General features: G+C 57.0%; 9 protein-coding genes across 9 annotated transcripts; 5 read left to right on the top strand and 4 right to left on the bottom strand.

Moving 5' to 3' along the window:
• The first annotated feature begins 41 nt into the window (after window positions 1-41).
• Window positions 42-1,993, top strand: CC84DRAFT_1120767 (MFS general substrate transporter). Its single transcript, XM_018175591.1, has 3 exons — window positions 42-441; window positions 535-632; window positions 738-1,993. The coding sequence occupies exons 1-3, from the start codon at window positions 297-299 to the stop codon at window positions 1,788-1,790; spliced, it is 1,296 nt and encodes a 431-aa protein (XP_018034749.1). The 5' UTR covers window positions 42-296; the 3' UTR covers window positions 1,791-1,993.
• Window positions 1,994-2,614: 621 nt separating this feature from the next.
• Window positions 2,615-3,893, bottom strand: CC84DRAFT_1120764 (Clavaminate synthase-like protein). The gene is made up of 2 exons (XM_018175590.1): window positions 3,383-3,893; window positions 2,615-3,334 (listed from the first exon to the last, which is right to left on the bottom strand). Exons 1-2 carry the CDS (start codon window positions 3,710-3,712, stop codon window positions 2,639-2,641), a joined length of 1,026 nt encoding a protein of 341 aa, XP_018034748.1. The 5' UTR covers window positions 3,713-3,893; the 3' UTR covers window positions 2,615-2,638.
• A 191-nt stretch (window positions 3,894-4,084) lies between these two features.
• Window positions 4,085-6,353, top strand: CC84DRAFT_1196589 (aldolase). Its single transcript, XM_018181473.1, has 4 exons — window positions 4,085-4,218; window positions 4,273-4,813; window positions 4,861-5,988; window positions 6,043-6,353. The coding sequence occupies exons 1-4, from the start codon at window positions 4,211-4,213 to the stop codon at window positions 6,169-6,171; spliced, it is 1,806 nt and encodes a 601-aa protein (XP_018034747.1). The 5' UTR covers window positions 4,085-4,210; the 3' UTR covers window positions 6,172-6,353.
• A 71-nt stretch (window positions 6,354-6,424) lies between these two features.
• CC84DRAFT_1217841 (uncharacterized protein) lies at window positions 6,425-10,815 on the bottom strand (the record flags this gene model as incomplete). The annotated part of the gene is made up of 9 exons (XM_018182938.1): window positions 6,425-7,478; window positions 7,539-7,950; window positions 8,002-8,413; window positions 8,489-8,507; window positions 8,570-8,649; window positions 8,721-8,815; window positions 8,915-9,087; window positions 9,713-10,040; window positions 10,110-10,815. The coding sequence occupies 9 exons, from the start codon at window positions 10,813-10,815 to the stop codon at window positions 6,425-6,427; spliced, it is 3,279 nt and encodes a 1,092-aa protein (XP_018034746.1).
• Window positions 10,816-11,440: 625 nt separating this feature from the next.
• Window positions 11,441-12,378, bottom strand: CC84DRAFT_1094804 (uncharacterized protein; the record flags this gene model as incomplete). The annotated part of the gene is made up of 3 exons (XM_018174583.1): window positions 11,441-11,599; window positions 11,675-11,925; window positions 11,982-12,378. 3 exons carry the CDS (start codon window positions 12,376-12,378, stop codon window positions 11,441-11,443), a joined length of 807 nt encoding a protein of 268 aa, XP_018034745.1.
• A 195-nt stretch (window positions 12,379-12,573) lies between these two features.
• Window positions 12,574-14,673, top strand: CC84DRAFT_1164864 (DNA damage response protein-like protein). Its single transcript, XM_018178587.1, has one exon. The coding sequence runs from the start codon at window positions 12,682-12,684 to the stop codon at window positions 14,383-14,385; it is 1,704 nt and encodes a 567-aa protein (XP_018034744.1). The 5' UTR covers window positions 12,574-12,681; the 3' UTR covers window positions 14,386-14,673.
• A 176-nt stretch (window positions 14,674-14,849) lies between these two features.
• Window positions 14,850-16,935, top strand: CC84DRAFT_1164863 (uncharacterized protein). Its single transcript, XM_018178586.1, has one exon. The coding sequence runs from the start codon at window positions 15,024-15,026 to the stop codon at window positions 16,707-16,709; it is 1,686 nt and encodes a 561-aa protein (XP_018034743.1). The 5' UTR covers window positions 14,850-15,023; the 3' UTR covers window positions 16,710-16,935.
• A 450-nt stretch (window positions 16,936-17,385) lies between these two features.
• CC84DRAFT_791127 (Metallo-hydrolase/oxidoreductase) lies at window positions 17,386-19,318 on the top strand. Its single transcript, XM_018187402.1, has 4 exons — window positions 17,386-17,809; window positions 18,050-18,440; window positions 18,503-18,646; window positions 18,769-19,318. Exons 1-4 carry the CDS (start codon window positions 17,600-17,602, stop codon window positions 19,086-19,088), a joined length of 1,065 nt encoding a protein of 354 aa, XP_018034742.1. The 5' UTR covers window positions 17,386-17,599; the 3' UTR covers window positions 19,089-19,318.
• Window positions 19,319-19,386: 68 nt separating this feature from the next.
• On the bottom strand, window positions 19,387-23,013 carry CC84DRAFT_1093551 (uncharacterized protein; the record flags this gene model as incomplete). Its single annotated transcript, XM_018174524.1, has 2 exons — window positions 19,387-19,819; window positions 19,901-23,013. 2 exons carry the CDS (start codon window positions 23,011-23,013, stop codon window positions 19,387-19,389), a joined length of 3,546 nt encoding a protein of 1,181 aa, XP_018034741.1.
• Window positions 23,014-23,072: the final 59 nt, after the last annotated feature.

Here is a 23,072-nt window from a genome sequence, read left to right as displayed (position 1 = left end):
ATACCGTTCACAGCAAGCCGGCGTGTTGATCTTGCTTAGCGCACTGTCCCCCCGTCTTTTCCGACGGCTATCATTGCGAATTCGCGGGGCTAGCCCGCAAGAGTCATCGAGCGCTTTGTCTAACACTTCCTAGGACTAGCGTGGGGGCGAGCACCCCAGCTCAAAAGACGCTGGTCCTCACCGTACAAACGCGGGCACGCAACGTGTACACGACACCCTCAATCTAGTTCTGTGTGCCTGCGATCTTCCTTGTGGACCTGCACCTGCACGCTGCATACGAAACCCCCAATTTGATCATGGCTGACGCAACTCCGGCGTCGTCCGAATTCGAGCTCGAAGACCGTGGCGAGGAACTTGCGCAGCAATTGCCGCCTGTGGATGGCGGGAAAGATGCATGGCTATTTCTAGCTGCCTCGTTCGTGATTGAGGCCCTGGTCTGGGGTGAGTATGCTCTGTGACGTATCATGCTTGCTGCATGCAGCAACGTGCATACGATATCCGAGTAGCGAGTCGGATTTCGCTAACGTCCTGCAGGTTTCCCCTTCTCATTCGGCGTTTTCCAGGACTACTATTCAACTCATGAGCCGTTTGCGGGGAGTGGCAATATTGCCGTAATCGGCACATGCGCGATGGTAAGTTGGCCCGCCTGGCTAAAGGTTGCGATGCTCTGAACCACGAGAAGTGCCCGAGCATTCGGCCCGATATTGCATAGAAGGATGGCGCTGACTGAAGTCCAGGGCATCATGTATCTGGATCTGGTCATGGTCTTCTCGCTACTGAAAATGTGGCCGAGTTATCAGCGCTGGGCAACATCCTGCGGATTGTTCGTTATGTGTCTCGCATTAGCACTGAGCTCGCTGTCGAATAACACAGGGGAGCTCATCGTCTCACAAGGCGTCATCTATGCCATTGGTGGCAGCTTCACCTATTCGCCATGCATTTTGTACATGGACGAGTGGTTCCATAAGCGCAAGGGCCTCGCGTATGGAATCATGTGGGCAGGCACTGGCCTTGCGGGCGTCATCCTTCCTCTTGTCATGGAATGGATGCTGCGCGATTACGGCTTCCGCACGACCCTCCGCGTGTGGGCAATTTGCCTCTTCGTACTTACCGCGCCTCTGCTCTACTTCGTCAAGCCCAGAATCCCGATCGCCCCAAAGCAACGAGCGCGCAAGATCGATTTCTCGTTCCTCAAGACGTCGACCTTCACGATTCATCAGGCGTGCAACACGATCGAGGCCCTCGGGTTCTTCCTCCCCTCAATCTACCTGCCCACCTATGCGCGTAGCATTGGGGCGTCGGGCACGCTGAGTGCACTGACCGTCATCCTCTTCAACGTGGCTTCGGTTTTTGGCTGCGTCGCCATGGGGTCCATCGTCGACAAGTGGCATGTGACCACATGCATCCTCATCTCGACCATCGGAACTACCATCTCTGTCTTCATCGTCTGGGGCTTCTCCATGTCCCTTGCACCTCTCTACGTCTTTTGTCTCATCTATGGCTTCTTCGCTGGCAGCTTCACGAGCGCATGGCCCGGCATCATGCGCGATGTGACGAAGAAGAGACAGACGGCTGATCCCAGCATTGTGTTTGCTTGCCTGGCTGCCGGAAGAGGCATCGGCAACGTGGCGAGCGGACCACTAAGCGAGGTGTTAATCCGAGGTCTGCCATGGAAGGATAGCGTGGGCTTTGCGTACGGAAGCGGATATGGAACGTTGATTGTGTTCACGGGGGTTACAGCCCTCCTGGGTGGCTCAAGTATTCTGGGGAAACGGGTGGGCTGGGTGTAGAGCATACTGCCACTATGCTGTACTAACAAGTTTTCGGGAGGCGATGGTTCATGTGGCCCAAATTAGACTGCATCAGCTCACGCTGTGAATATAGACTTGACGAAAGTTTTTCTACGCCTTACAACTTGCACTACTGGCTATGCGCTACTTTTTGGGACACTTGCGCGGCGAAATGCAGCTCTGTAGCAATTCTGTAGATCTCGAAACTTCTTGCATAGATCGGCTGCACAAAGCTCTGCTCTGTCTACCAATGGAGCGCATAGTTGAACTCGTGACACATAGGAATATGGTAACCTACTCCAGCTGCTTTGGGTCTTGAGGTAAGTTCTTTGATGCACTGATCTGCAGTGAAGTCCTCTCAAGACAAGATGCGCTAGGTGAAAGACTTGAGTTGGGACTGGTCTTCTGAGTGACGTTGAGGCCCTCAAAGTGAAGTCTGGGCTTTCAGCCTCCTGCGCCCCGCCAGCGGCATCCTTGTCGCCTCTTGTTGGCAAATCGCGTTACTATCATATAAATTGATGACCTGCTGGTCGAGTGATATGTTGCTTGTGAAGGCTACGGCTGCCGTTTCGGTAAAAGCGGTTTCCGAGCGAAGGATACATGGATTGCGAGCGCCAGCGTGAAGGTACAACCACAGAAGTTATCGTGGGAACCACGGAAAGAATTGACAAAGCGACGGTTGCGTTGTGTCGATTACGAAATCACAGTCCGACGCAATGGAAGGGTGAGCCAGTGATAGTGAAGGTGATGACGTAGATTTCTAAACAAGCTATGCTATTCAAGGAAAGCGCCGACACAAACGTCTCCAACCACACTGCACAACACGCCCTTCCTCACTCCACACCACATCAGTATGCTGCCACAGCTTCCATCTGCTCTGGCTCTGGGTAGTGAACCGCATTCCTCATCGCCTGATACTCCAGCGCAGTGAGATCCTCGTACATCGGCTTCTCCTCCCCTGTGATGAACTCCTTTAGCGGGCCAACATTGACGTGTCGGTCGGCCTTCACGAAGTACACCAGACTCCATCTTTCTGGGACCATGTCGGCGTTGGGGTCCATCTCGTGAGGTTTGGTGACGCGGTGCAGACCAGCCCGCACGCTGCCGTTGGTCCAGCGCTGGATCGTCTCAGATGCAATAACCACAACCTCGTCGTCGCCGTTGTAGGGCATCGGAATGAAGTTGCCCGGGTTCTCACGGTCTTCGTACTCCAACCCGCCAGTGCGGTCGGGGAACACGAGTGAGATGATCCCGAAGTCGTTGTGCGGCCAGATGCGGCTGACCTGGCCTGTCTCGAGTGTCTCGCGCTTGACAGGCGGGAAGTGGTTGATGCGGATAGTGGTGGCTTCGTGCGTACACTTTGAGGAGAAGAGCTTGGACTCGTGGCCCATAGCCGAAGCGAGAACCTCCAAGAGATTGCTGCAAAGGTCACCACAGTCGAAGAAAAACCGGTCCATGGTCTGCTGGTAGCCGGGCAGAGCTTCCTGCGTGGGCCATCGGTTGGGGAAGTGCTTGTCATTCGGGTGTCCACAATCGAAGGATTCCTGTGGATGTCAGCATGGATTCCATGAGCATGAGGTTAAGAGACTTACCTTGTTGTCGCTGAACTTGGGCGACTCTACATCGCCAGTGTTGCTCTCCAGCCACCAAGTCTTCTCCTCGCCTGGTGGGCTCCAGCCGCGCTGTTGACCCTTCTTGGGGTCGTTGATGATGTCCTTCTTCTCAGAGAAAGGAAGCTTGAAGAAACTCTTGATCTTGTTGAAGGTGTCTTCAACCACTGGCAGAGGTACGCTGTGGTTGACCAACTTGCAGAAGCCAAACTCAGTCAGTGCCTCAAGAAACTTTGCGCTGAACTCCGCACGCTGCTGCGCTGTGCCGTTGGACAGGCAAGCAGCGTCGAGGACAGGGATAGTCTTGGGCATTTTTAAAGGTGGGTGTGGGAGAAATGGAAACTGTTGGAGAAGAAGGCGTTGATGAGCTGTTGATCAAGTCGATGCTGTGTGATGCTAGAGATAGCAGCGCGCAGCGGGCCATTTTGAATTAACCCCATCCTCATAGAGACCCATGTCGGAACGGCGTGAAGTTGCAGAACGTTGACGGTCCGTCGGTGTCGCAGCCGCAGTACAGCGATCATTTCCCTAGGTCAAGCGTGAAACAAATCAGCGGAAAGCGATCGTTACCGCTTCCGGGCGCTAACCGAGACCGAGTCAGCACAAGTGCCGGTCCGATCGTACCTTGCATCGGATTTGGCGGCTCGGCTTGGCTCGGTACGTCTTATGGTGACGATCGGCATACAGTGAGCAGACATACTGACGATGTGAATCATATGTAAGTTGGCGTTGGTTCGAGGAATGGTCATCTTAACGACACGCGGGTAGGAAAATTTACTTTTCAGACCAACACTAAGCAACACCTTCACAATGCCTATGTGAGTTGCATTCAGTATTCTCTTCGCAATGATAGAACCTGCTAACAGTTACAGGCTACGCAAATCATCAGAAAAGTACGAGTCCTTTTCACCGCCTACCCTCGAAGACCGGACATGGCCGTCCAAGAAGATCACAAAGGCTCCGCGATGGTTAGCAACAGATCTTCGCGACGGCAACCAAAGTCTTGCACACCCCATGACAGTTGAGCAGAAGTGGACATACTTCAATCTTCTTGTCAAGATGGGCTTCAAAGAAATTGACGTAGCTTTCCCTGGAGCTTCAGATACTGAATTCAATTTCACCCGTCGGTTAGTCGAGACGCCGAACGCTGTCCCGGATGATGTGTGGCTGCAAGTGCTATCGCCCTGTCGAAGAGAGTTCATCAAGCGGACAGTTGAGAGTGTGACGGGAGCAAAACAGGCAACCATCAGTTTATACATCGCGTCGAGCGATTCCTTCCTTGACACCATATTCGGCCTCACGCAAGAGGACATACTCAATATGGCAGTCGACTGTGTGACCTACACCCGGGAGATCACAAAAGATGACCCAACAAGGCAAGATACAACCTGGAACCTGATGTTCAGCCCCGAAGTAAGTACGGTCGAATCCAGATAAGGCACCAGCTAATCTGGTTTCAGGCCTTCTCCGACACCGACCCATCCTACGCGATTAAGCTCTGCGATGCGGTACGACAGGCATGGAAACCCACTCCAGAAGTACCGCTTATCCTGAACCTCCCTGCAACCGTCGAGATGAGCACCCCAAACACCTTCGCCGACCAAGTCGAGATTTTCTGCCGCGCCTTCCCTCAAGACTCCGTCATCGTCTCCCTCCACCCACACAACGACCGTGGGTGCGCCGTCGCCGCCGCTGAGCTCGGCCAACTCGCCGGTGCCCGTCGTGTGGAAGGCTGCCTCTTTGGCAACGGGGAGCGCACCGGGAACGTCGACCTCGTCACCCTCGCGCTGAACCTCTACACCCAAGGTGTGGACCCTAACCTAGACTTCTCCGATCTACCTGGCATCCGAAAGACCGTCGAGGAACTCACCCGCATCCCGGTGCACACGCGCGCCCCCTACGCAGGGGACTCCGTTTTCCTCGCCTACAGCGGCTCCCACCAGGACGCCATCAACAAGGGCTTCAAGCAGTGGGAGCGCCCAACCTCGACACCAGGCAAGAAGAACATCTGGAAAGTCCCGTATCTACCGCTGGACCCGCAGGACATCGGCGCGACGTACGAGAGCGTGATACGCGTGAACTCGCAGAGCGGCAAGGGCGGCGTGGCATGGACGCTGGAGCGCAGCGCAAACCTGAAGCTGCCACGGACGCTGCAGCAGGAGTTCTCCAGCGTGGTCAAAGCCGTCAGCGACCGCGTGCAGCGCGTGCTCTCGCCGGAGGAGCTGCAGGAGTTGTTTCTAAAGAACTACAGGGTGCTGGAGCGCGAGGGGAAGGTACTAGAGTGCAGCGCGGTGGAGAGTAGCACCGGGCGGTTCGAGGTCCGGGCGACGATTCTCATCAACGGGCTCGCACGTGAAGTCAGGGGAAAGGGGCCGTCGGTGTCGGCGGCGCTGTCTGCGGCGTTGGCTGTGGGGACGGGGCTACAGATCTCGTTCGATGTGTATCAGCGCAAGTGGATGGAAGGCGGGAAGGAGCAGGATATGGTGCTTGCGATGTGCGACTTGAAACGGGGGAAGTACACGTCGTGGGGTGTCAAGGTTGGGTCGGCGCTGGAGGTGGAGCTGTTGGCGTGTCTTTCTGCTGTGTTAGTGAGTGCTACCACATTCATTCCCTTTTGTCGACGGCATACTAACGCATCCCAGGGTCTCGAAAATCTGCTGCAGAGTCTGCGGTTACTGCCGCTCTTCCACGGCGCGCACAGTGAAAGCACGGATACGGGTGCTTTCTTCCGCAAAGCTGTATCTGTGGGGCCATGTTATAAGTTCGGCTGATGGCTTTTTGGTATTTCAATGCCTTCCTGCTCATGTGTTTGCGAACAGCGCATTTACTATTCACGCATCTATCCATAAATTTTCGACCCGATCACCGAGGCAATGTACGCTGTAATACGTATTTCGTTGCAGGGAAAAATTAGCTAAATAAAATGATGCTTGTAGATCGAGCGTAATAGTCTGACCTGCAAGGCTTGATGGAAAACTCATCGTCATTGTTTCGATCTGACTATGGACATCATGATAGCTAATCTCAAACCACGCCTTCCAACAGTCTTTCAATCTCAACCCTCTGTCTCGTGACCAGCTCGTTCAGCTCAGCCTGATGCTTTGCTTGCAAGAAAGAGTACCGCTGAGCGAGCGTCCTCTGCTCTCCTGCCGGCGCGATGGTCTCTGTCTCTGCCTGCGGAGTAGCTTGACCTGGTGCGTCGGTTTCGATAGCAGCAGCGCTATCTTTCCGGGGCCGCTCGGCGTCCTTCGCTTCGATGGTCTCTGTCTCTGACATAACCGGGTGTTGTTCCTGTGTCTCAACAGCGACAGTGCCGTGAGACGCTTGCTGTGCATCCTCTCTTACTTCACCGGTGTCCGGCTCTGGTACGACTTCGGATTGAGTAACCAAATCGCCAGCAACTGTGCCATTGGTCGCCGGCTCCTCACCCTCTTTCGAAAAATACTGCACATCCAACCCTGCCAGATCCCCTGCCTTTCTCCAGTCGGTCAGAAGTTTGATAAACGCAGGGCTGCCGAATCCATACGTCGCGTTCCTCGCGCCGCTTTCCGACGGCTTCCCTTCGTTGTTGTAGTATCCCGGCGTGCACTCCTTGAAAAAGTCCCCTCGGATCGCAGTACCCTTGACAATGATGTCGGTCCAGCCTTCCTCTGCTTCTCGAGTCGGCTCAATTGTCCGGATCCCCTTCCTCAGACACTCCGAGATGATATACGCATAGTGTATCGCCTGCTCATTCGTGACATGCATAAAATTCGGCGTCAGCGCTGCTTGCACCACTTGCACAAAGCAGCAGTTCGGGAACGCGCGCGTGCCCCAGCCATGCAGGGTTTGCGCGCCGTCGCGCCATTTCTCCGTGATAGTGAGGCCATCGCGACCGTGGATCTCGATGCCGGTTTTGTGCGACCAGTCGTTGGCGAGCTCGAAGCCGGTGGCGTAGATGAGGCAGTCGAGTTCGTATTCTTGGCCGTTGGCAACGACGCCCTTCTCTGAAATACGATCCACGCCCTGCCCCTTTGTATCGACTAGCTTGACGTTCGGGCGGTTGAACGTCTGCAGGTACTCGTCATGGAAACACGGCCTTTTGGTGGTTTTTGTGATCAGCAGAATCAAGAAATGCAGGCAAACATACGCTCCTCACCTTTTGCAGAATTGATTGTACCACGGCTTCAAACAATCCGCCGTCTCTTTATCCCCAACAACCTCGTCCGTCCGCGCGCGGATCTCGTTCATCTTCTTGTAATCCGCGATCTGGCGCTTCGCTGCTGCTTCGATCGGGTTGCTCATGTCGATGCCTGCGGTGATGAGGTCGCGGATGATGCTGGTCCAGCGGTCGCCGACCATGTCTTCTTCTTCAACGCCGCCGTTGACGAGATTGTCGAAATTGTCCATGCGTTTCTTCTGCCATCCGGGGGTGAGAGAAGCGGCCCATTGCGGGTCGGTGGGCGCGTTACCACGGACATCGATGGAGGACGGTGTGCGTTGGAAGACGTAGAGCTGCTTCGCCCAAGTGCCTAGATGGGGCACGATCTGCACGGCTGTGGCACCGGTGCCTTCGCGCTATCAGCAATGGGATATTCTAGGGCGTGCATGGAGGGACGCACCGATGATGCCAACCCTCTTGTCCTTCAGCTTCTCCAAGTGCCCATCAGAATCGCCACCTGTGTACCCATAGTCCCACCTACTTGAATGGAAAGCGTGCCCCTTGAAGTCCTGAATACCCTCAAGACCTGGAAACTTCGGTCGGTGGAGAGGTCCCGCTGCAGGAATAATGAAGCGCGACTTGATCTCATCCCCCCGCGAGGTGTACGTCGTCCACTTCCCCTCCGCCTCGTCCCACTTCATGTCTGTGACTTCAGTCTGAAACAAGGCGCGGCGGTATAGATCGTACTTCTCGCCGATAAGATGGGAGTGTCGAAGTAGCTCCTTTGCCCTTGCATATTTTTCCGTAGGCATATAGCCCACCTCCTCAAGGAGAGGCATGTAGATGTATGATTCGATGTCGCATTGCGCCCCCTGTACCCGTCAGTCTTCCTCTTACCCATTATTCTCAGTCTTCCCACACATGCACCAAACAAGAAAAAGACTTACAGGATATCTGTTCCAGTACCTATCCCACACATTAGCCCCGTCGCTCAACACCAGTGCAAGGAGCAAAGACAGACAACTCACCACGTCCCCCCGAATCCCCCCGCCTTTTCCACAATCCGAAAACTCTCCACCCCAGCCTCCATCAACCGCACCGCACAAACCTATTCAAGCGTTAACGAGATTCATCAACTGTTCCAGTCTCTAACAATCTCAAAAGGAATGGACCACAAACCTGCGCTCCATACCCACCCCCCACAATCACAACCTCAACTTCTTCCTCCACCTTCTCTCTCGCAAACCCCGGCTCCACCCACGGATCATCGAGGTCTACACTCGAGTCAGCGGAACCACAAAACCGGGTGTATGTAGAGAGTCTCTGTGTTCAGTACATAGCGATTTTGTACGAAAAGGAGGTATGGCACGTACACTTCAGCAGAGGCCCCTCAATCAGCGTGTACTGCGCCACGCCCTCGGGGTGTCTCGCAAGCCGCGTGTCGCGCTCGGCGAGATAGCGTGCCTGGAGCGCCGCGGGGTCGAAAGGCAGACTGTCTTGCGCAGCGACGGAGCCGACTTTGATGTCCACGGGGATTTGGGCATGTCTGGGGGAGATGGTTCTGCGAGAGGATTTGGGACCTGGGGGAGCGTCGGGCTTGCAGTGGCCATGTTGGGTTTGCTATCTCTTTTCTGTCCTCTAGTACTTCGCGTGGAAATCAGGGCAGGAAGCGGGACGTTTGACGACGGGCTGCTCAATTGGGTCGTCTGTATTATAGGAGGAGGTTCATGTTGTACGCGGTTTCGAAATAGTGTCGTAGCCGCGGCTTCTAGTCATGGAGCGCGAAGTAGCTTCCCCGCCTTCCCAGCACAGCGGCCGAGTCAAACACGCATACCCATGAGTCGAACATGCCGCTTGATCCCCCGCATCGATCACTTGACGAGAATCTGGGGTAGCGAGGCAATGCTGGTGGGGCGGCTGCGCTGCGGAAGCCGACTAAGTCTGCACGAGTCGAGTCGCTTAGCTTTTCATGGGTCGATACTATGTGTACGTATGCTGTTGCTGTCACTGTCACAAATGAGATTCGCTCGCTAGTACGCTACAACGATATAGTCAGGTATCACGTCTCCAGAACAATGCTCTAGAGTTAAACTCCATTCCGCCCCTCGATGATATAAACTTCGCTGCTCCCGCGACTGCTGCTGCCGTCCTTCTTCCCCGCCGGACTGTACACCTCGTCCTTCTCGATCTCCAGCTCGTCGATGCGGACCTCCGTCGTCGTCGTCTTGCTGATCTCACCCGCCCTGAGAGGCTGCAGCTTGATACCAGTGCCCTGACCTTCTTCGTCCATGCGGCTGTACGCACCGGCCGAGTGGCCGAGGTCCGCCGCACGGATGGAGCGGCGGGGTCGCGATTTGGCCGTCTGCGTGTGTGAGATAGACGCGGTAGTGTCGCGGAGCGCGCCCTTGACGAGGTTCATGAGTTGGTTTAGAATGGTGAATTCGATCTTGAGCTTGACGGAGTAGACTGCGCCTTTGTAGCTCGTCTGGATGTCGTATACTGATCCGAGGTTAGCATGGACTTCAAATTTTGTTTGGGAAGGGGCTGCGGGATTGGGGGGAGACTTACACCCCGCGAACTCGAGACCCAACGTTGTGACATCGAGCACGATGATGATGATGCTCATCAGCAGCGTATGCAGAATGACTTTCCGCCCTCTGCTACCTCTAGCATTCTCCTTGGCGTTGAATATCGGACCCTCGGTTCGTAGCATAACCGATGTTTTCCAGATGTATATTCCAGAAAGTACACATTCCTGGATGAAGAACATTGTGATCTGTATCTTTTCGACGACGGAATAGATTGGGATGTACGGTGTTGGGTCGGGCGCGCAGTTGGAAAGGAACGTGAGCACCCCGGTGACTCCGTGTAGTATGACGCCGTCTGCGATGATGTAGACGAGGATCCACTTCACCCACGGCGACTGCACTACAAGGTGTAGTCTCGAGTAGAGCACGATGGACTGCCCTGTGACCATGGCAATCCATCCCGAGTACGCGAGCACAGTGTATCCAATGTCTCGTGCTTGAGAGCCGTCATCCTTGATGTGGTAGAACTTGAGGAACTGGCCAAGACAGTGGAGGAAGATGCCATACGTAGCGACAAGCAGGGAGTAGTAGTAGAAACCGGCGCGGCGCTTGAAGAAGGAGTGGATGAGGATGGTAAGCTCAAGAACGTTGTACCAGGCGATGGTGGTAAAGGACGCGATGACGATGGATTTGGTCAAGGAAAGTTGGACGTTGGACCCAATGCCCGAGTCCTCGGCGGCGACCATGAGCGTGGCAGGCTGGTCAGCACTCACTCTCTGCAGTATATTGCGACCGTGTGGCTCGTGAGCACGCGTATCGACTCCGGAAAGTTGGATCGTCGAGAGGGTGGGCCCCGGGATGCAGATTGCTCCCGACTTTATGGCTTTGTGCTACCTGTTCATCGCATCAGACCAATCCTGCGACCAACAACGAGGGATGCATTATTGCGCAGGATTGTGACTCGTTAGGAGTTGGTTTCTATAGGCGAGCTTTGGTCTGATTGGTGCAATTGTTCTCGTTCTCGTGCCTTCAGATTCGCGCGAGAGGGAAGGATCTTGTAGCTTTCGGGTCCGGGGGTGCACGGCCCGCGGCTGGGGTAAGGACGAGACGTTATTTGACAATCTGGAGGGAACGCGTGGGCGGCGAGGCCACGGTGCATTGACGGATCCCTCAATATTAGGGAGTCTGGCCCGATGTTTTGGATGGTCAGCCCTCGGAGATGAGCGTGGCACAGGGAAGTCTGATCCAGTTAAAGGTCAAGAGCGTCATATTCAGACACATACATCGTGCGCAGCTCGATGCATACATGTTATAGGTAATAGTACATTTTGTACAGGTCTAAGTGTTTATACATGCAGAAGAGACGGGGTATTAGTCGACGGTGAAGGTAAAACCAAGGGGCGCCAGGATTTTGTCTTGGGTGACTTTGTTCGCGACTTCACCTCCCCGTTCGAGGGCAAGTGCGCCAATGATGGCGTACAATGAGGTGTTGAGAACGGATTCTAGACCTGAGCTCTGGAGATTATCCGCCTAGTAGTGTTAGCGGGCCGCGAATCGAGGGAATCTCCCGAGTGCCAAGTAGGGAGTTTGGGATAAGCGACGTACTCGTTTCGGCTGCCACCTCGTAACTTTGTCCAAGCCGTAACGCTCGGCCAGGCCTGCTAGCCGCGACTTGTCCAGCACACGACCCTTGGCTTCGCCCGTCAGGCCTTGCAGGCCGTGGAGCGCAGGGTGGACAAAGGGAACGCGGCCGTAGCCGTCTGTGAGGGGCGTGCCGTCGGCTTTCCTCGGCCATGCTTCGACCTGCGGTGCGTTGATGAGTGCCTGCGACGTCTGCAGCGACACGATCCGCCGTCCTGGATGCTTGTCAGCCCACTCGTTGGTCGCTCCTCGGCGCGCGGTTGAAACACACCCAGATACGCTAGCCGGTCGTTGAATCCTCTCTTGCCGTGGTCGAAGCTCTTGTGCGTGACAGCCAGCCACTTCACCTCTTCAGACAGCACCTTGTCGCCACCGGGGCCCAGCATGCGCGAGTAGACTTCGTCGAGCCGGCGGGGGTCCTCGTTGACCTTGAATTCGGGGCCCTGCGGTTTCGGCCGCACACGATAGGGGGCCACCATGCGCGGCGGCGTCTGTTGCCATCGTGGCCGGGCGGCAGCTTCTGTGTCGTATTCGGGGCCCCGTGACGGTGCCGTCGTGGAGAATGCGCATGCGGAGGTCCGCACGAGGGCTCGCCGGGCGGGTTGCGCGGCGCCCACGGCGGACGTTGCCGTCGAGAGCAGGCTTCGGAGGGGTCGAGGGGAGGCCATTGGGGCCTGCGATGGATCGAGCGACGGGTGACGGGCAGCGGGCGACGTCCACGGCGATGGCAGCGTGAGGGTGTCACGACGGCCGGTCAAACAAAAGTTCGGATGGCTCCAGCGCGCCTTCCTTGCTAGGCCCGTTCGGGGCAGGCGCGACCCAGCACCAGAGGAAGGCGCGCCCCACGACTCGACGTCTCTGCCCGCGTCGGCACCGGACAGCTATCTCACTGGACGTCGTGGCGAGTTCCTCGAGGGCGTGGCCGCCGCTTTGGTTGTTTTCTGGGGCGTCGCCGTCTTGGTTGCGCCGCCATGGCTGATATCGCTACCGGGCCATCTCTCTACGACCTCCTCGCCGAAGCCCTCCCCAACGACGCCGCATTCACCTTCTACCACTACTCCACCCCGCCGACCAAGTCACCCCCGCTGTTTGCAGCCCCGCCGCATGCGAAGCCCGAGCGAACCTACTGCGAATCGCACACCCTCGCTGCTTCCATCCATCCAATCGCCTCTCCCGGCGCAGCAGCGTCTGATGAGATCCTGGTGCTCGCCATTGAGGTCTTAGTCTACACTACGAAACATCTCACCACCATATTCGTCTCAAAAGCCGACTCCACAGGCTATCTCTCGCTGCTCGGAACTGGTCGAGCGCAGGGTGGATCGCCGCTGAAGGCAATATGCGGGACATTCGTATCATGGCTGGCAAAGGAGCGTCAAAGAGAGGGTAGGAGGACGGTCGTGTCGCTCTTTGCGAGGGCGCAAGATCAGTATCTGTTTCCGGCAAGCATAGAAAACAAGGAAAAGCATGTTCTTGATGACAAGGAGCTGGTGCGGTGGTGGTGCAAGGTACTTGACCCGCTCGTGAAGCAGTACAAGGAAGAGGAGGCAAAATCGCTCAGTGAGCGGCTGTCTGCGGCAGATGGTCCTCTCGCGTCGTCTGCAGACTTCACCGCCAAGGGGTACCTGGTAATCCCGGGCTTCGAGCCCAACGATACCCTTCGCTACTACACGCCACCACCTGCACCCAATGCGCCGCGTCGTTGGGCTGCCTCACATCCGCTGCTTCAGATTGCGCCTTATCCAGCCGCGCCGCCTCGCTGTTTGGTTCCCCACTTCCCAGACGACCCCAAGGCACGCTTCCTGGATGAGCTAGACGATGAGCTCCCTGATCGAGGCACCGATGCCATGACCAAAGAGGGTGGCACCCCTTCTCGAAGCAACGGCCAATGGAAAAGTGTCAAGACTCTGGATCAGTTCTGGGAGTTCATGGCCTTCAGGCAGGAGTGTTCAGCTGGCCGAATAGTGGGGTTCATATGGGTAGTAATAACCCCGCCGAAGCCTTCCATCCCGGAGGAAGATGAGAACGAGCCATCACAATCACAACTTTCATCCTTCTCCCAAGAGACATTGCTTCCTTCACCACCGTCCAAGCCAAAGAAGAAAACCCCAAAGAAGTCGAGGCGGCGGAAAGTCAACACGGAACATGGACCTATACCGCTTGTTCTCCCGAAAATCAAGTCCTCTTCGTCAAACGTCTCGACCGTGTCGACCGGTTCTACGGGCGCAGCAGCGACGACGGCTCCCGAAATGACTGCGTACTACTGGTGGCCTGCGAACTCGCGGGGCACTGTAGTGTTCTCGTTGAAGAACTACAACAGAGCGCATGAAGTGCTCCTGCAACAAAACTTCTCCACCCGTGCCGCGGCAACCAGGAGTACCCGGCGATGGAAAGAGGAGGTTGCAGTCTTGGGACGCATCGATGAGTGGAGTAAGACGGTAGTAGGGCGCAGGAAGCCGGCAAGTGCCACCGCTGTACCTGCCAACGGCGCACCCGTCACTCTCGTCGCAACAAGGAAGAGAAAGCCGACAGACGCTAGTGTCCCGGGTCAAAGCTCGCAAGGAGCGGCGATGTTGGGGGAGGGATTGGTGCGCAAGAAGCCGAAGGTCGAAGCCGGCGTCACGGATGGTGCGAACACGCTGGGTGCAGGCCTAGTGCGGAAGAAGCCCAAGAAATGATCTGTGTTTGACGGTCGGGATTTGGAGTATTGCTTGGTTTTAATAGGGGCTTTCTTTTCTCACTAACCTGGCTTGCGATCTTAGGGATTATTTCTTCGCGTTGAGCTTGGACTCTTTTACTTCTTTGGGGGTGTCCAGACGCATCTTGAGGTGCATGGGAAGGGTTCCTGCCTTATATCTTTGTATTAGTATCGAAGTCGCCGCAAGCTTCGAATTATGTATACGAGACAACATGGCTCAGCAGGCGCGTCCTGCCTTGTGAGCTGAAACCGCAGAGGCTCATAATTTTGATTGCAGAAACGACTTCGTCGTCATCTTGCCTGTCCACTGGGGTCGCTCGCGGACGCGTGGATGCTATCAGGCAGTGCCTGCGTATGGCGAGAGTGATCTCGGAACCATCGGAAGCACAGCCTCTGGTGGGACTGAACGTCAGCGTGCCCCGTTGACTCGCGGTTTTCTTCTTCCTTTTCTCCAAGATTGCCAATCCGTACCTGCATTAGCTCCCGTTGCCAGTCGTCCCCTTTTCGACACGTGACAGGAAGTCGGCAACGTCCGCGCTCCGCGACCCAAATTCACGGTGCGCCCGCCCAGCACAAACAACACCCCGCTTCCACCTAGGCCCGCAACAACCACAGCGCATGCGTCGCTCGGCGGCCCACGACGCCGGGGACCATGTCTCCACGGTGCGCCACTACGCCGCGCTGGTGTGCCTCGTATGGTTCGCCATAGTATGGATGGTATGCGCCATCGGCGTCACCCAGCTGTTCCGCTACTACTCGAGACGCCCGCGCCCAGCGACGTGCCTGGCTGCCGCGAACGAACCGGATGTGCCGCACGTCACCATCATCCGCCCCGTCAAGGGCCTCGAGCCCCGCCTCTACGAGTGCCTCGCGGCGACCTTCCGCCAGACGTACCCCGCGACCAAAATCCACAATGTGCTCTGCGTGTCGGAGCGGTCGGACCCCGCCATGCCCATACTCGAGAGACTTCTGCAAGACTTTCCAAACGTGGATGCGAGGATCACCGTCGAAGACGAGGACCCCGTGCTGAAGGAGAACAAGCATGCGCTGGGTCCGAACCCCAAGATCCGGAACATGAGCCGCGCGTATCGGGAGGCCAGGGAGGACAGCATCGTGTGGATACTCGACTGCAACGTCTGGGTCGGCAAGGGCGTGTGCGGGCGCATGGTCGACCTTCTGTGTGGCTACGGCGGCACCATCAAGAACAAGTTCGTGCACCAGACGCCGCTGACCGTGGACCTGGACTCGCATTCGCTCTCCACCGAGGAACGAGAGCTGCTTCTCGGCGGCGGCGAGCATGCCATCGACGCTGTGGACATCGCCGCCAGTACGAGCTCCGACCCGCGCAACTACTCCCGCAGCCGCTTCAGGAGACTTCTGCAGCGCGGAGGAGGCCGCCTGGACGAAGCCTTCCTCTCCAGCGCCCACGCAAAGTTCTACAATGCCATCAACACCGTTCTGGTCGCGCCATGCGTCATGGGCAAGAGCACCATGTTCCGCCGAGCCCAGCTCAACTACGTCACGTCCACCCCGCCGGCGGCCTCGATCCGCCGCGACCCCGGCATCGACTTCTTCTCCGACAACATCTGCGAAGACCACCTCATCGGCGACGCCCTCTGGCGCAAGCCGCAGGCCTTCGAGGAGCGCGGCTACAAGCCCGCCCCCGGCGAGCCAGTCGAGAAATGGGGCAAGCACGCCATGCTCTTCGGTGACTTCTGCTTCCAACCCATCTCGCACACTTCCGTTGCCGCGTGCATCGACCGGCGACTGCGCTGGCTGCGCGTGCGCAAGTTTACCGTCACCGCGGCCACCTTTGTCGAGCCTGGCACCGAGTCCATCCTCTGCTCCGTCTACGGCGCCTATGCACTGACCACGCTCCCCTTCTTCGCCGCGCTTATCCCACCGACCTGGGCGTCCTTTGCCCTGGTGTGGCTCGCGTCAATGTCCCTGTGGTGTCTGGTCGATTACGTACAATACCTTCTCCTCCACTCCGCCAAGACCGTGGAGCTGGACGAGCATACGCCGGACTTCATCCTCCCCCAGCGCTCGACGAGGGCATACCACAACGCGCCGTCTCTCGAGCCGCTGCTCGGCGCGAAGACGCCCCGGACGCCCAGTCTCCTCGACGGCGCAAGACGCACCTTCAGAGAGTGGTTTGCGGCCTGGCTGGGGCGCGAGGTGTCGGCGCTGCCCATCTGGATCGTCGCCTTCTACGGCGGGGTGACGGTCGAGTGGCGGGGCAGGAAGTTCTGGGTGGGCTTGGACATGCGGGTGCACGAGATTGTGGAGGACAAAAAGGCCTAGGATCGTGTACGAGGACGGGAACGAGACATGTACATATGGTACACGCGATGGTGCGATTACCGAGTCACGATTTGGGCTTCGAGCCGACATTTGCAGGCGTTTGGTAGACTTTGTCTTTTGTCTGCTCTTGCACATGGATAGACAGCATGAATGCATCTTTGCGCGTTGACAAGTTTGTGTTCCGGGGCAACTTTGTTGCACTAACAACTGAAATGAGAGTGGGATTAGAATTGGATGGATGAACCGTTGATCAACGAATCCAGTGTCGATGGTTCCACATGCCCCTCGTGCTGTTGTGTCCCTTGTGCGCATCAGCAAGCGCCTGCATGCATATCAGACCTCGGGCAATAGACTCCCCGTGAGTGGGAGAATGCTTTAGTATCTGCGTTAGAGGTAGGATCCTGAGGTCTGTTAGCATGATCTTCCTCCACCAAGCAATTGACAAGCCTACATGTAGCTGAGAGAAACCTGAAACACTCTCGTACACTTCGTCTTCGTCCTCCGCAGGGTATATTGTTCTTAATCAGGTAGCATCACGCGCACAACGATGAAGACCTCGTTCACCCCGTCTCTCACAGCGGCGGAGTGGCCATCCTCCAACTCCGCGCGCAGGCAGACATCCCTCGACTCGGCCCAATGAAGTCCTGGAATACGTTTTGCTGTCGCCGCTTCTCGGATAGCCTGTTCTTTCCTCCCGTGGACGGTGTAAGACCGTCAGCGCTAGTCTACCGCAAGCGCGAGGCACAGCACCGCGACGTCAGTATAAACCCCGGACCCCACCCAGCCGTAAACACATAAATACCAACCCCCACATCCGACGAACATAGCCCGTCCCACTGAGCCACCATCACATTCCGGACATACTTATATTTGACTGGAAAGAAAGAGTTATGGAAGGTAGCGCAATGGCGGATAGACACGCTCTGAAAGAGATAGACTCCGTGACCATTCAGGTCCTCGTCGACAACGAACTCGATCCCATTACCAAAAGCCAGAACCCCGCCGTGGTGGATGCGACGAGTTTCCGCCTGAGGGAGCTGCCGGCGGGTGAGCGGGGCCCTGCGGCCATGGAGATGCGCATGGAGGATATATGTTGCGGGGTAAGTCATGTCACGGTCCCCTATGTTCGGGGGAGGAAAAGTTAGTGGCGGAAGCTGAGTGCACGGTACGGTTCGGCGCCTGAAGAAGCTTGGAAGCTGCGCCGCGTGGCCCTACGCGGCGGTACAATGGACCTGGTATGGCACATACATACGCACATGATCCTGCACCGCCGGCGTTGACCTCTCCGATCTACCCCCTATATACCCCCACACGCAACTCGCTCCCTCACACAGACACAGGCCCACGGCCTCTCCCTCCTCATCACCGCCTCGGCAGGAGACGCATCTCACACTCTCCTCTTCGATGCCGGCCCCGAGGAAGACGTCTTCGAGAAGAACGTGGCCCGCTCGCGCGCCGACCTCTCCACCGTCGAGCACGTGCATCTCAGCCACTGGCACCGCGACCACTCCGGGGGCCTGCCGCGCGCGCTCCGCATGATCAACGCCGCGCGGAAGGCGGACAGCGCGCTGGGGAAGCCGGTCATGGATGTGCATCCCGATCGGCCCATCTATCGGGGGTTCAATGCGGGCCCGTTTGTCGCGAGCTTGGAGGCGGATCCGACGTTTGAAGAGCTAGAGGGCGCGGGGGCGAGGGTAGTCAGGGAGGGGGGGACGCATGGGGTGCTGGAGGGTGAGTTGGACCTGCGGGGTGCCCATCCCTCTCTCTAATGGCGCTGACTCTCCCGTGTACAGACACGTTCCTCGTCTCCGGCGAAGTACCCCGGAACACCGCCTACGAGGTCGGGTTCCCGCGGGGCATGCGGTTCACGGCGGAGGGCGTGTGGGTGCCCGACGAGCTAATCCGGGACGAGCGCTTCGTCGTGTGCAAGCTCAGAGGTATGTCATGTATGCCCCAGCGTCTGACTTCTCACTCATCATACTTCTTCTATACATCTCCTCCAGCCCCCATCGCTCTCCCTACCCTTCGCACACAACTGACACCTCCGCCCACCGCATAGGAAAAGGCCTCGTCGTCTTCGCAGGCTGCTCGCACCCCGGCATCGTCAACATCTGCCAGCACGCGCTCGCCATCGGCGGCGGTGCGCCCTTGTACGCCGTCGTTGGGGGGTTCCATCTCGCCGACGGGGACGCGGCGAAGTTGGAGGCCTCGATACAGGGCTTGCAGGCGCTGAAGCCAAAGATCCTCATGCCTGGGCATTGCACGGGGTGGCGGTTCAAGTTCAAGATCGAGCAGGAGATGCCTGGGGCATTGGTCCCGTGTTTCAGTGGGACGAGGTACACGCTGAGTGGGGAGGGCGTCGGGGAGGGGGTGGCGTGATGGGGGAAGGGAGTTTAGAGGCGAGGCGCAGGGAGTCGGAGTGGTAGGGATCTAGCGAGGCGGCATGGTCGATCTGGTTTGCTTATGGGCACCAGAAGGCCGGTGTTGTGGCGTGAGCTTCAAGCGGGTGTGATGGTCAAATTGTCAAATCAGCGATTTCCATCAACCTCAGTATAGGATATAGCACATCCCACCGCATCGTAGGGCGCAACATTCAGACACTAAACAATATCAATTAAGCACTACTACTATCCTTGTCGTTAGATTACCAGCCCGACGCTGCTCTGCTCATCCTCATTCACCCCCTCAAAAACCCATCCCCATCATACAAACTCCCCGGCGTGCCCTCCAGCCCCCCACTACTCGGCGGCACCACATTGATCTTCACATTCGGTGTGCCCACACCGAGAACGCTCCTCTTCCTGTACTTGCCGTTTGCGCTGTCCCGCTTGGCGTCCCTTTCCACACTCCCTTTTGCTTTGACGGCGTCTTCCTGCGCCGGCGTCTCGTCCTTTGCGACTTCGAATGCGCGCTTCCTGCCCGCGCGCGTGGAAAGGGGTGAAGACGACAATGGCAGGTAGCGGTCCTTTGGTTTGTTGGGGGAGGTGAGGGATGGCTGTGGCGGCGGCGGCGGCGGCGGCGGCGTGCTGGCCCAGAACTTCTCGCCGTCGTCCCAGATGCTGGAATTGTGGTCGCTTCGGAGGCCGCTCGGGGGTTGGGCGGTTTCTGCTCTGGACCCCGCCACACTCTCTTCCTTGCCGGCCCTTTTGCTGTGCGTCTGGTCACCGTTGACTGTCGGCGTGGGCGTCGACGACGCAGACGTCGATATCTCCGGGATCGACGTAAGCACAGGGTCGGTATAGAGGTCGAGCACCGGTGCATTTCCTTCTTCGTCCCAGTCAAATCCCAGATCGCCCACCAGCGCTCGTCCCTTCTCCTCATCCCACGTTTCGTCCTCTTCGTCCTCGTACTTGTCAAGGTCTTCCAGCCAGCTCTCCTCCCCTGGAAGTGCGATGCTGTCTTCGCGCCCGAGGTTGGCATACCGTCGTTCCGCCTTGTTGCCCTTCTTCGTGTCTGAGTTCATGCGTCGGAGTGTCTGGATGGACGAGCGGAGCGAGCGTGCAGGGGGTTCTCGGGGTCCGCTGGGTGCTAGTGTGGGCACGGCCGCGAAGTTTAGGGTTGGTGTTAGGGTGGGTAATTGAGCGTGCGCGGGACGAGGGGATCCCGGGGCGATTGGTAATGGTGATGATGGAGATGGGGTTGAGGGGCTTGAAATAGGCGATGACTCGATGTACAGACCTGGTGGATCAAACACCATTGAGTCGTGTGGCACGTGGGGTGAAGTCAGGTCGATGTGTTGAACGGGTGGGCTGGAAGGAAACGCGGCGTCCAGGAGTGGCTGCATCGAGTAAACTGCGGCAGTGGGCCTTGTTGGCATGTTGCGGTCACCGTTTGTGTCTTTGGTAATGCTTCCGCTTTGATTGTCGAAGGGGCTATTCAAGCTGGTGAAAGCATCTTTACTGAGGATGGCAGGGTCAATGGTATCTATTGGCTCTTCTGGAATGGTGGTATCTCTGATGGGTAAATTGTACGCTGCGCGGTCGCGCAGGTTGGAACAAGAATCAGATGGCATGCTTTTTGGTGAACAAGGCGGCGAGTCTTCCGACTTAAGTTGCTCGTAGCCTTCAGGTCTAGGACTAGACTCTTCTGGAATGGTAGAGAATGGAGATGAAAAGTTTCGCACTAGTTTGGTAGTTGGCGTTTGCTGTACATAGTAAGGTCGTTCAAGGTCATAATTGTCCACAATAAGAGGTCGGCCAGGAGAAGAGTTGATATCGAGAAAAACTTCAAATGGGGACGACATCATTGGCATCTCATCATATGGTCGTTGATCGTCTTCGTATTCATTGGATGGCCGTGATAAAGCAAACATTGGGGGAGGTGAAATCGTAACCCTAGATTGCGGCAGATCATGGCATGGGCTGGGAAATGTGCCAAGGCTAAACACCGAGCCCGTGCTCATCGTTTCGCCATCCTGCTGCAACGTGCCATAAAGGCTGGACTTGTTCTGCGTCTTCACCGGTGTGCCTATCGGGCCGTGGTCAAAATTTGCCATGGACAAGGTCGGCGAGCTTGCGGCGAGTGAAGCACGAATGCTGGTCGCGTTGAACTTTAGTTCAGGTGCGAAAATCGAAGTGCTAGGAGGAGAAGGCAGGGACCTCATGCTCGAGAACCCAAGTCCGACGTTTTGCACCTTTTCGGAGCTGGCTTGTGGCGATTCCTCCGCAATGTCGTGAATGGCAGGGCTTGGAGAGCGGCTTTGTGGCCCTAGCATTGTTGGTATCAATGAGATACGGACGCAGTTCTGGCGTTTGTGCCCGGGCTTACGGGCGCTGGGACTACCCTTCAACGCTGAGGGTTTGCCTGCAGATACAGGCGCTGGATCCCATTGGAATGGATTATCATTGCTGCTCCGTGTAGATGACGCCCGTGTGGAAGTTTGTGAAAGCTGGCGCTTGGGAGCGCTTTGGTTCCCGGACACATTCTGCAAGACTGAGGAGCGGCTTCGTCGGTTTTCAGGAGAGCCATACGGAGTCACGTAGGAGCCCGACCTCCGCTTCGGAGTCGACGCATTCCGCACTGACAGACTTGGTGCAGGCGATGGTAGCTTGCTGAGATTTGCTGAATCGACAGTCTTCACGGTAGTGACAGACTGCAGGCTTGAAGAGCTGGGAAGCAGCGGTCCCAATCTTTCAGTGTGCGTAGTTGACGTTACCGAGCTGAATCGAGCTGCGGTGCTCTTGATCGAGCCTTGTGAGGATATGTTCTTGCCATGGAGCGTCAGCGTGTCGCGGAATGGTCGTGGGCTGACAATCGTACAATTCCTCAGGTCCCGCTTGGCGACCTTGTGCACCCGTGTATTGGGTGAGCGTATGATGGGACTCGGTTGCATAGCAAGTATAGAGCTTCCAGCTGACTCATAGCTCGAATTTGACTGACGCGATGGACTACGGCTGAGGAGGCTGCGTCTGCGAGCCTCGGATTTGATTCGCGCGATCTCCAAGGGAAGGATGGGCAGGCCGCCATCGGGAGGGTTTCCCGAAGCCTGGCTAGAGGTGCTAACTGACCTCTCATGGAGCTGTGGTCGCGCGAATCTGGTCATGCTCCCAGGCCTGCTGGCGTTCGAAATGTCAGCAAGAGACTGGGATCGGACTGGTCGTGTATATAGCTCCGTTTTGGGTACAGGCTTGGCGGTCAGGCTCCGGCGAAGTGGCTCTGGTTGAGGCTGGTCGAGTTGTGGTGCAGATGCCTGCTCTTGCCTGCGTAACGCAGGATGATGCTGTAAAAGTGATTGGTCTGAGGAAGGACGACTATGGCTCTTTCGTGGTGAGGACTCCCCAAGCGGACCACTCAGCACCGGAACCAAGGGCGAAGGTTTTGGACTCTCTAGGACTGTAGAGAGCACGGGGACCCTGATCTTCCTCATAGGAATTGCTCTGCCCGAAACTCGACGCCCTAAGAATGGCCACGATAGTCTTTTTGGCTTCGGTACGAAGCCCGCAGGTTTAGGGGGCGCGTAGTGTGGAGGGACGGATCGCGGCTCAGGTGGGCTAATTGTCTCTACAGACGTGAGGTTGCCCCAACCCGACTTCGAATTGAATGGCAGTATTGTGTCCCGTCTCAGCACTGCCCGTGGTTTGGTGACTGAATTGCGCTTCGCGACCTTCCGGGTTTGAACGATTGCGTATCCTCGCTCTTCCAAGTCTGCCATATGGCGTTTGTGCTCTCGATGTGCCCGGACAAGAAGTATCACAATGAAGACCGTAAGTCCTATGACAAGCACGCCGACACCCGCGCCCATTGCGCCGATGGTGGTAATGCTCAACTCCATGGTGGAAGCGTTGCGCGTTTCAACCGGCTGCATCCTTTCCGGGCTTGTTTTCAGTAGCTGGGCCTGGTGCAAGGCGACGCTATGTTGACGCG

Source organism: Paraphaeosphaeria sporulosa (genome assembly GCF_001642045.1).
Source record: "Paraphaeosphaeria sporulosa strain AP3s5-JAC2a unplaced genomic scaffold CC84scaffold_6, whole genome shotgun sequence".
NCBI classification, from domain to species: Eukaryota; Fungi; Ascomycota; class Dothideomycetes; order Pleosporales; family Didymosphaeriaceae; genus Paraphaeosphaeria; species Paraphaeosphaeria sporulosa.
This window is presented reverse-complemented; position numbering and strand designations above follow the sequence as displayed.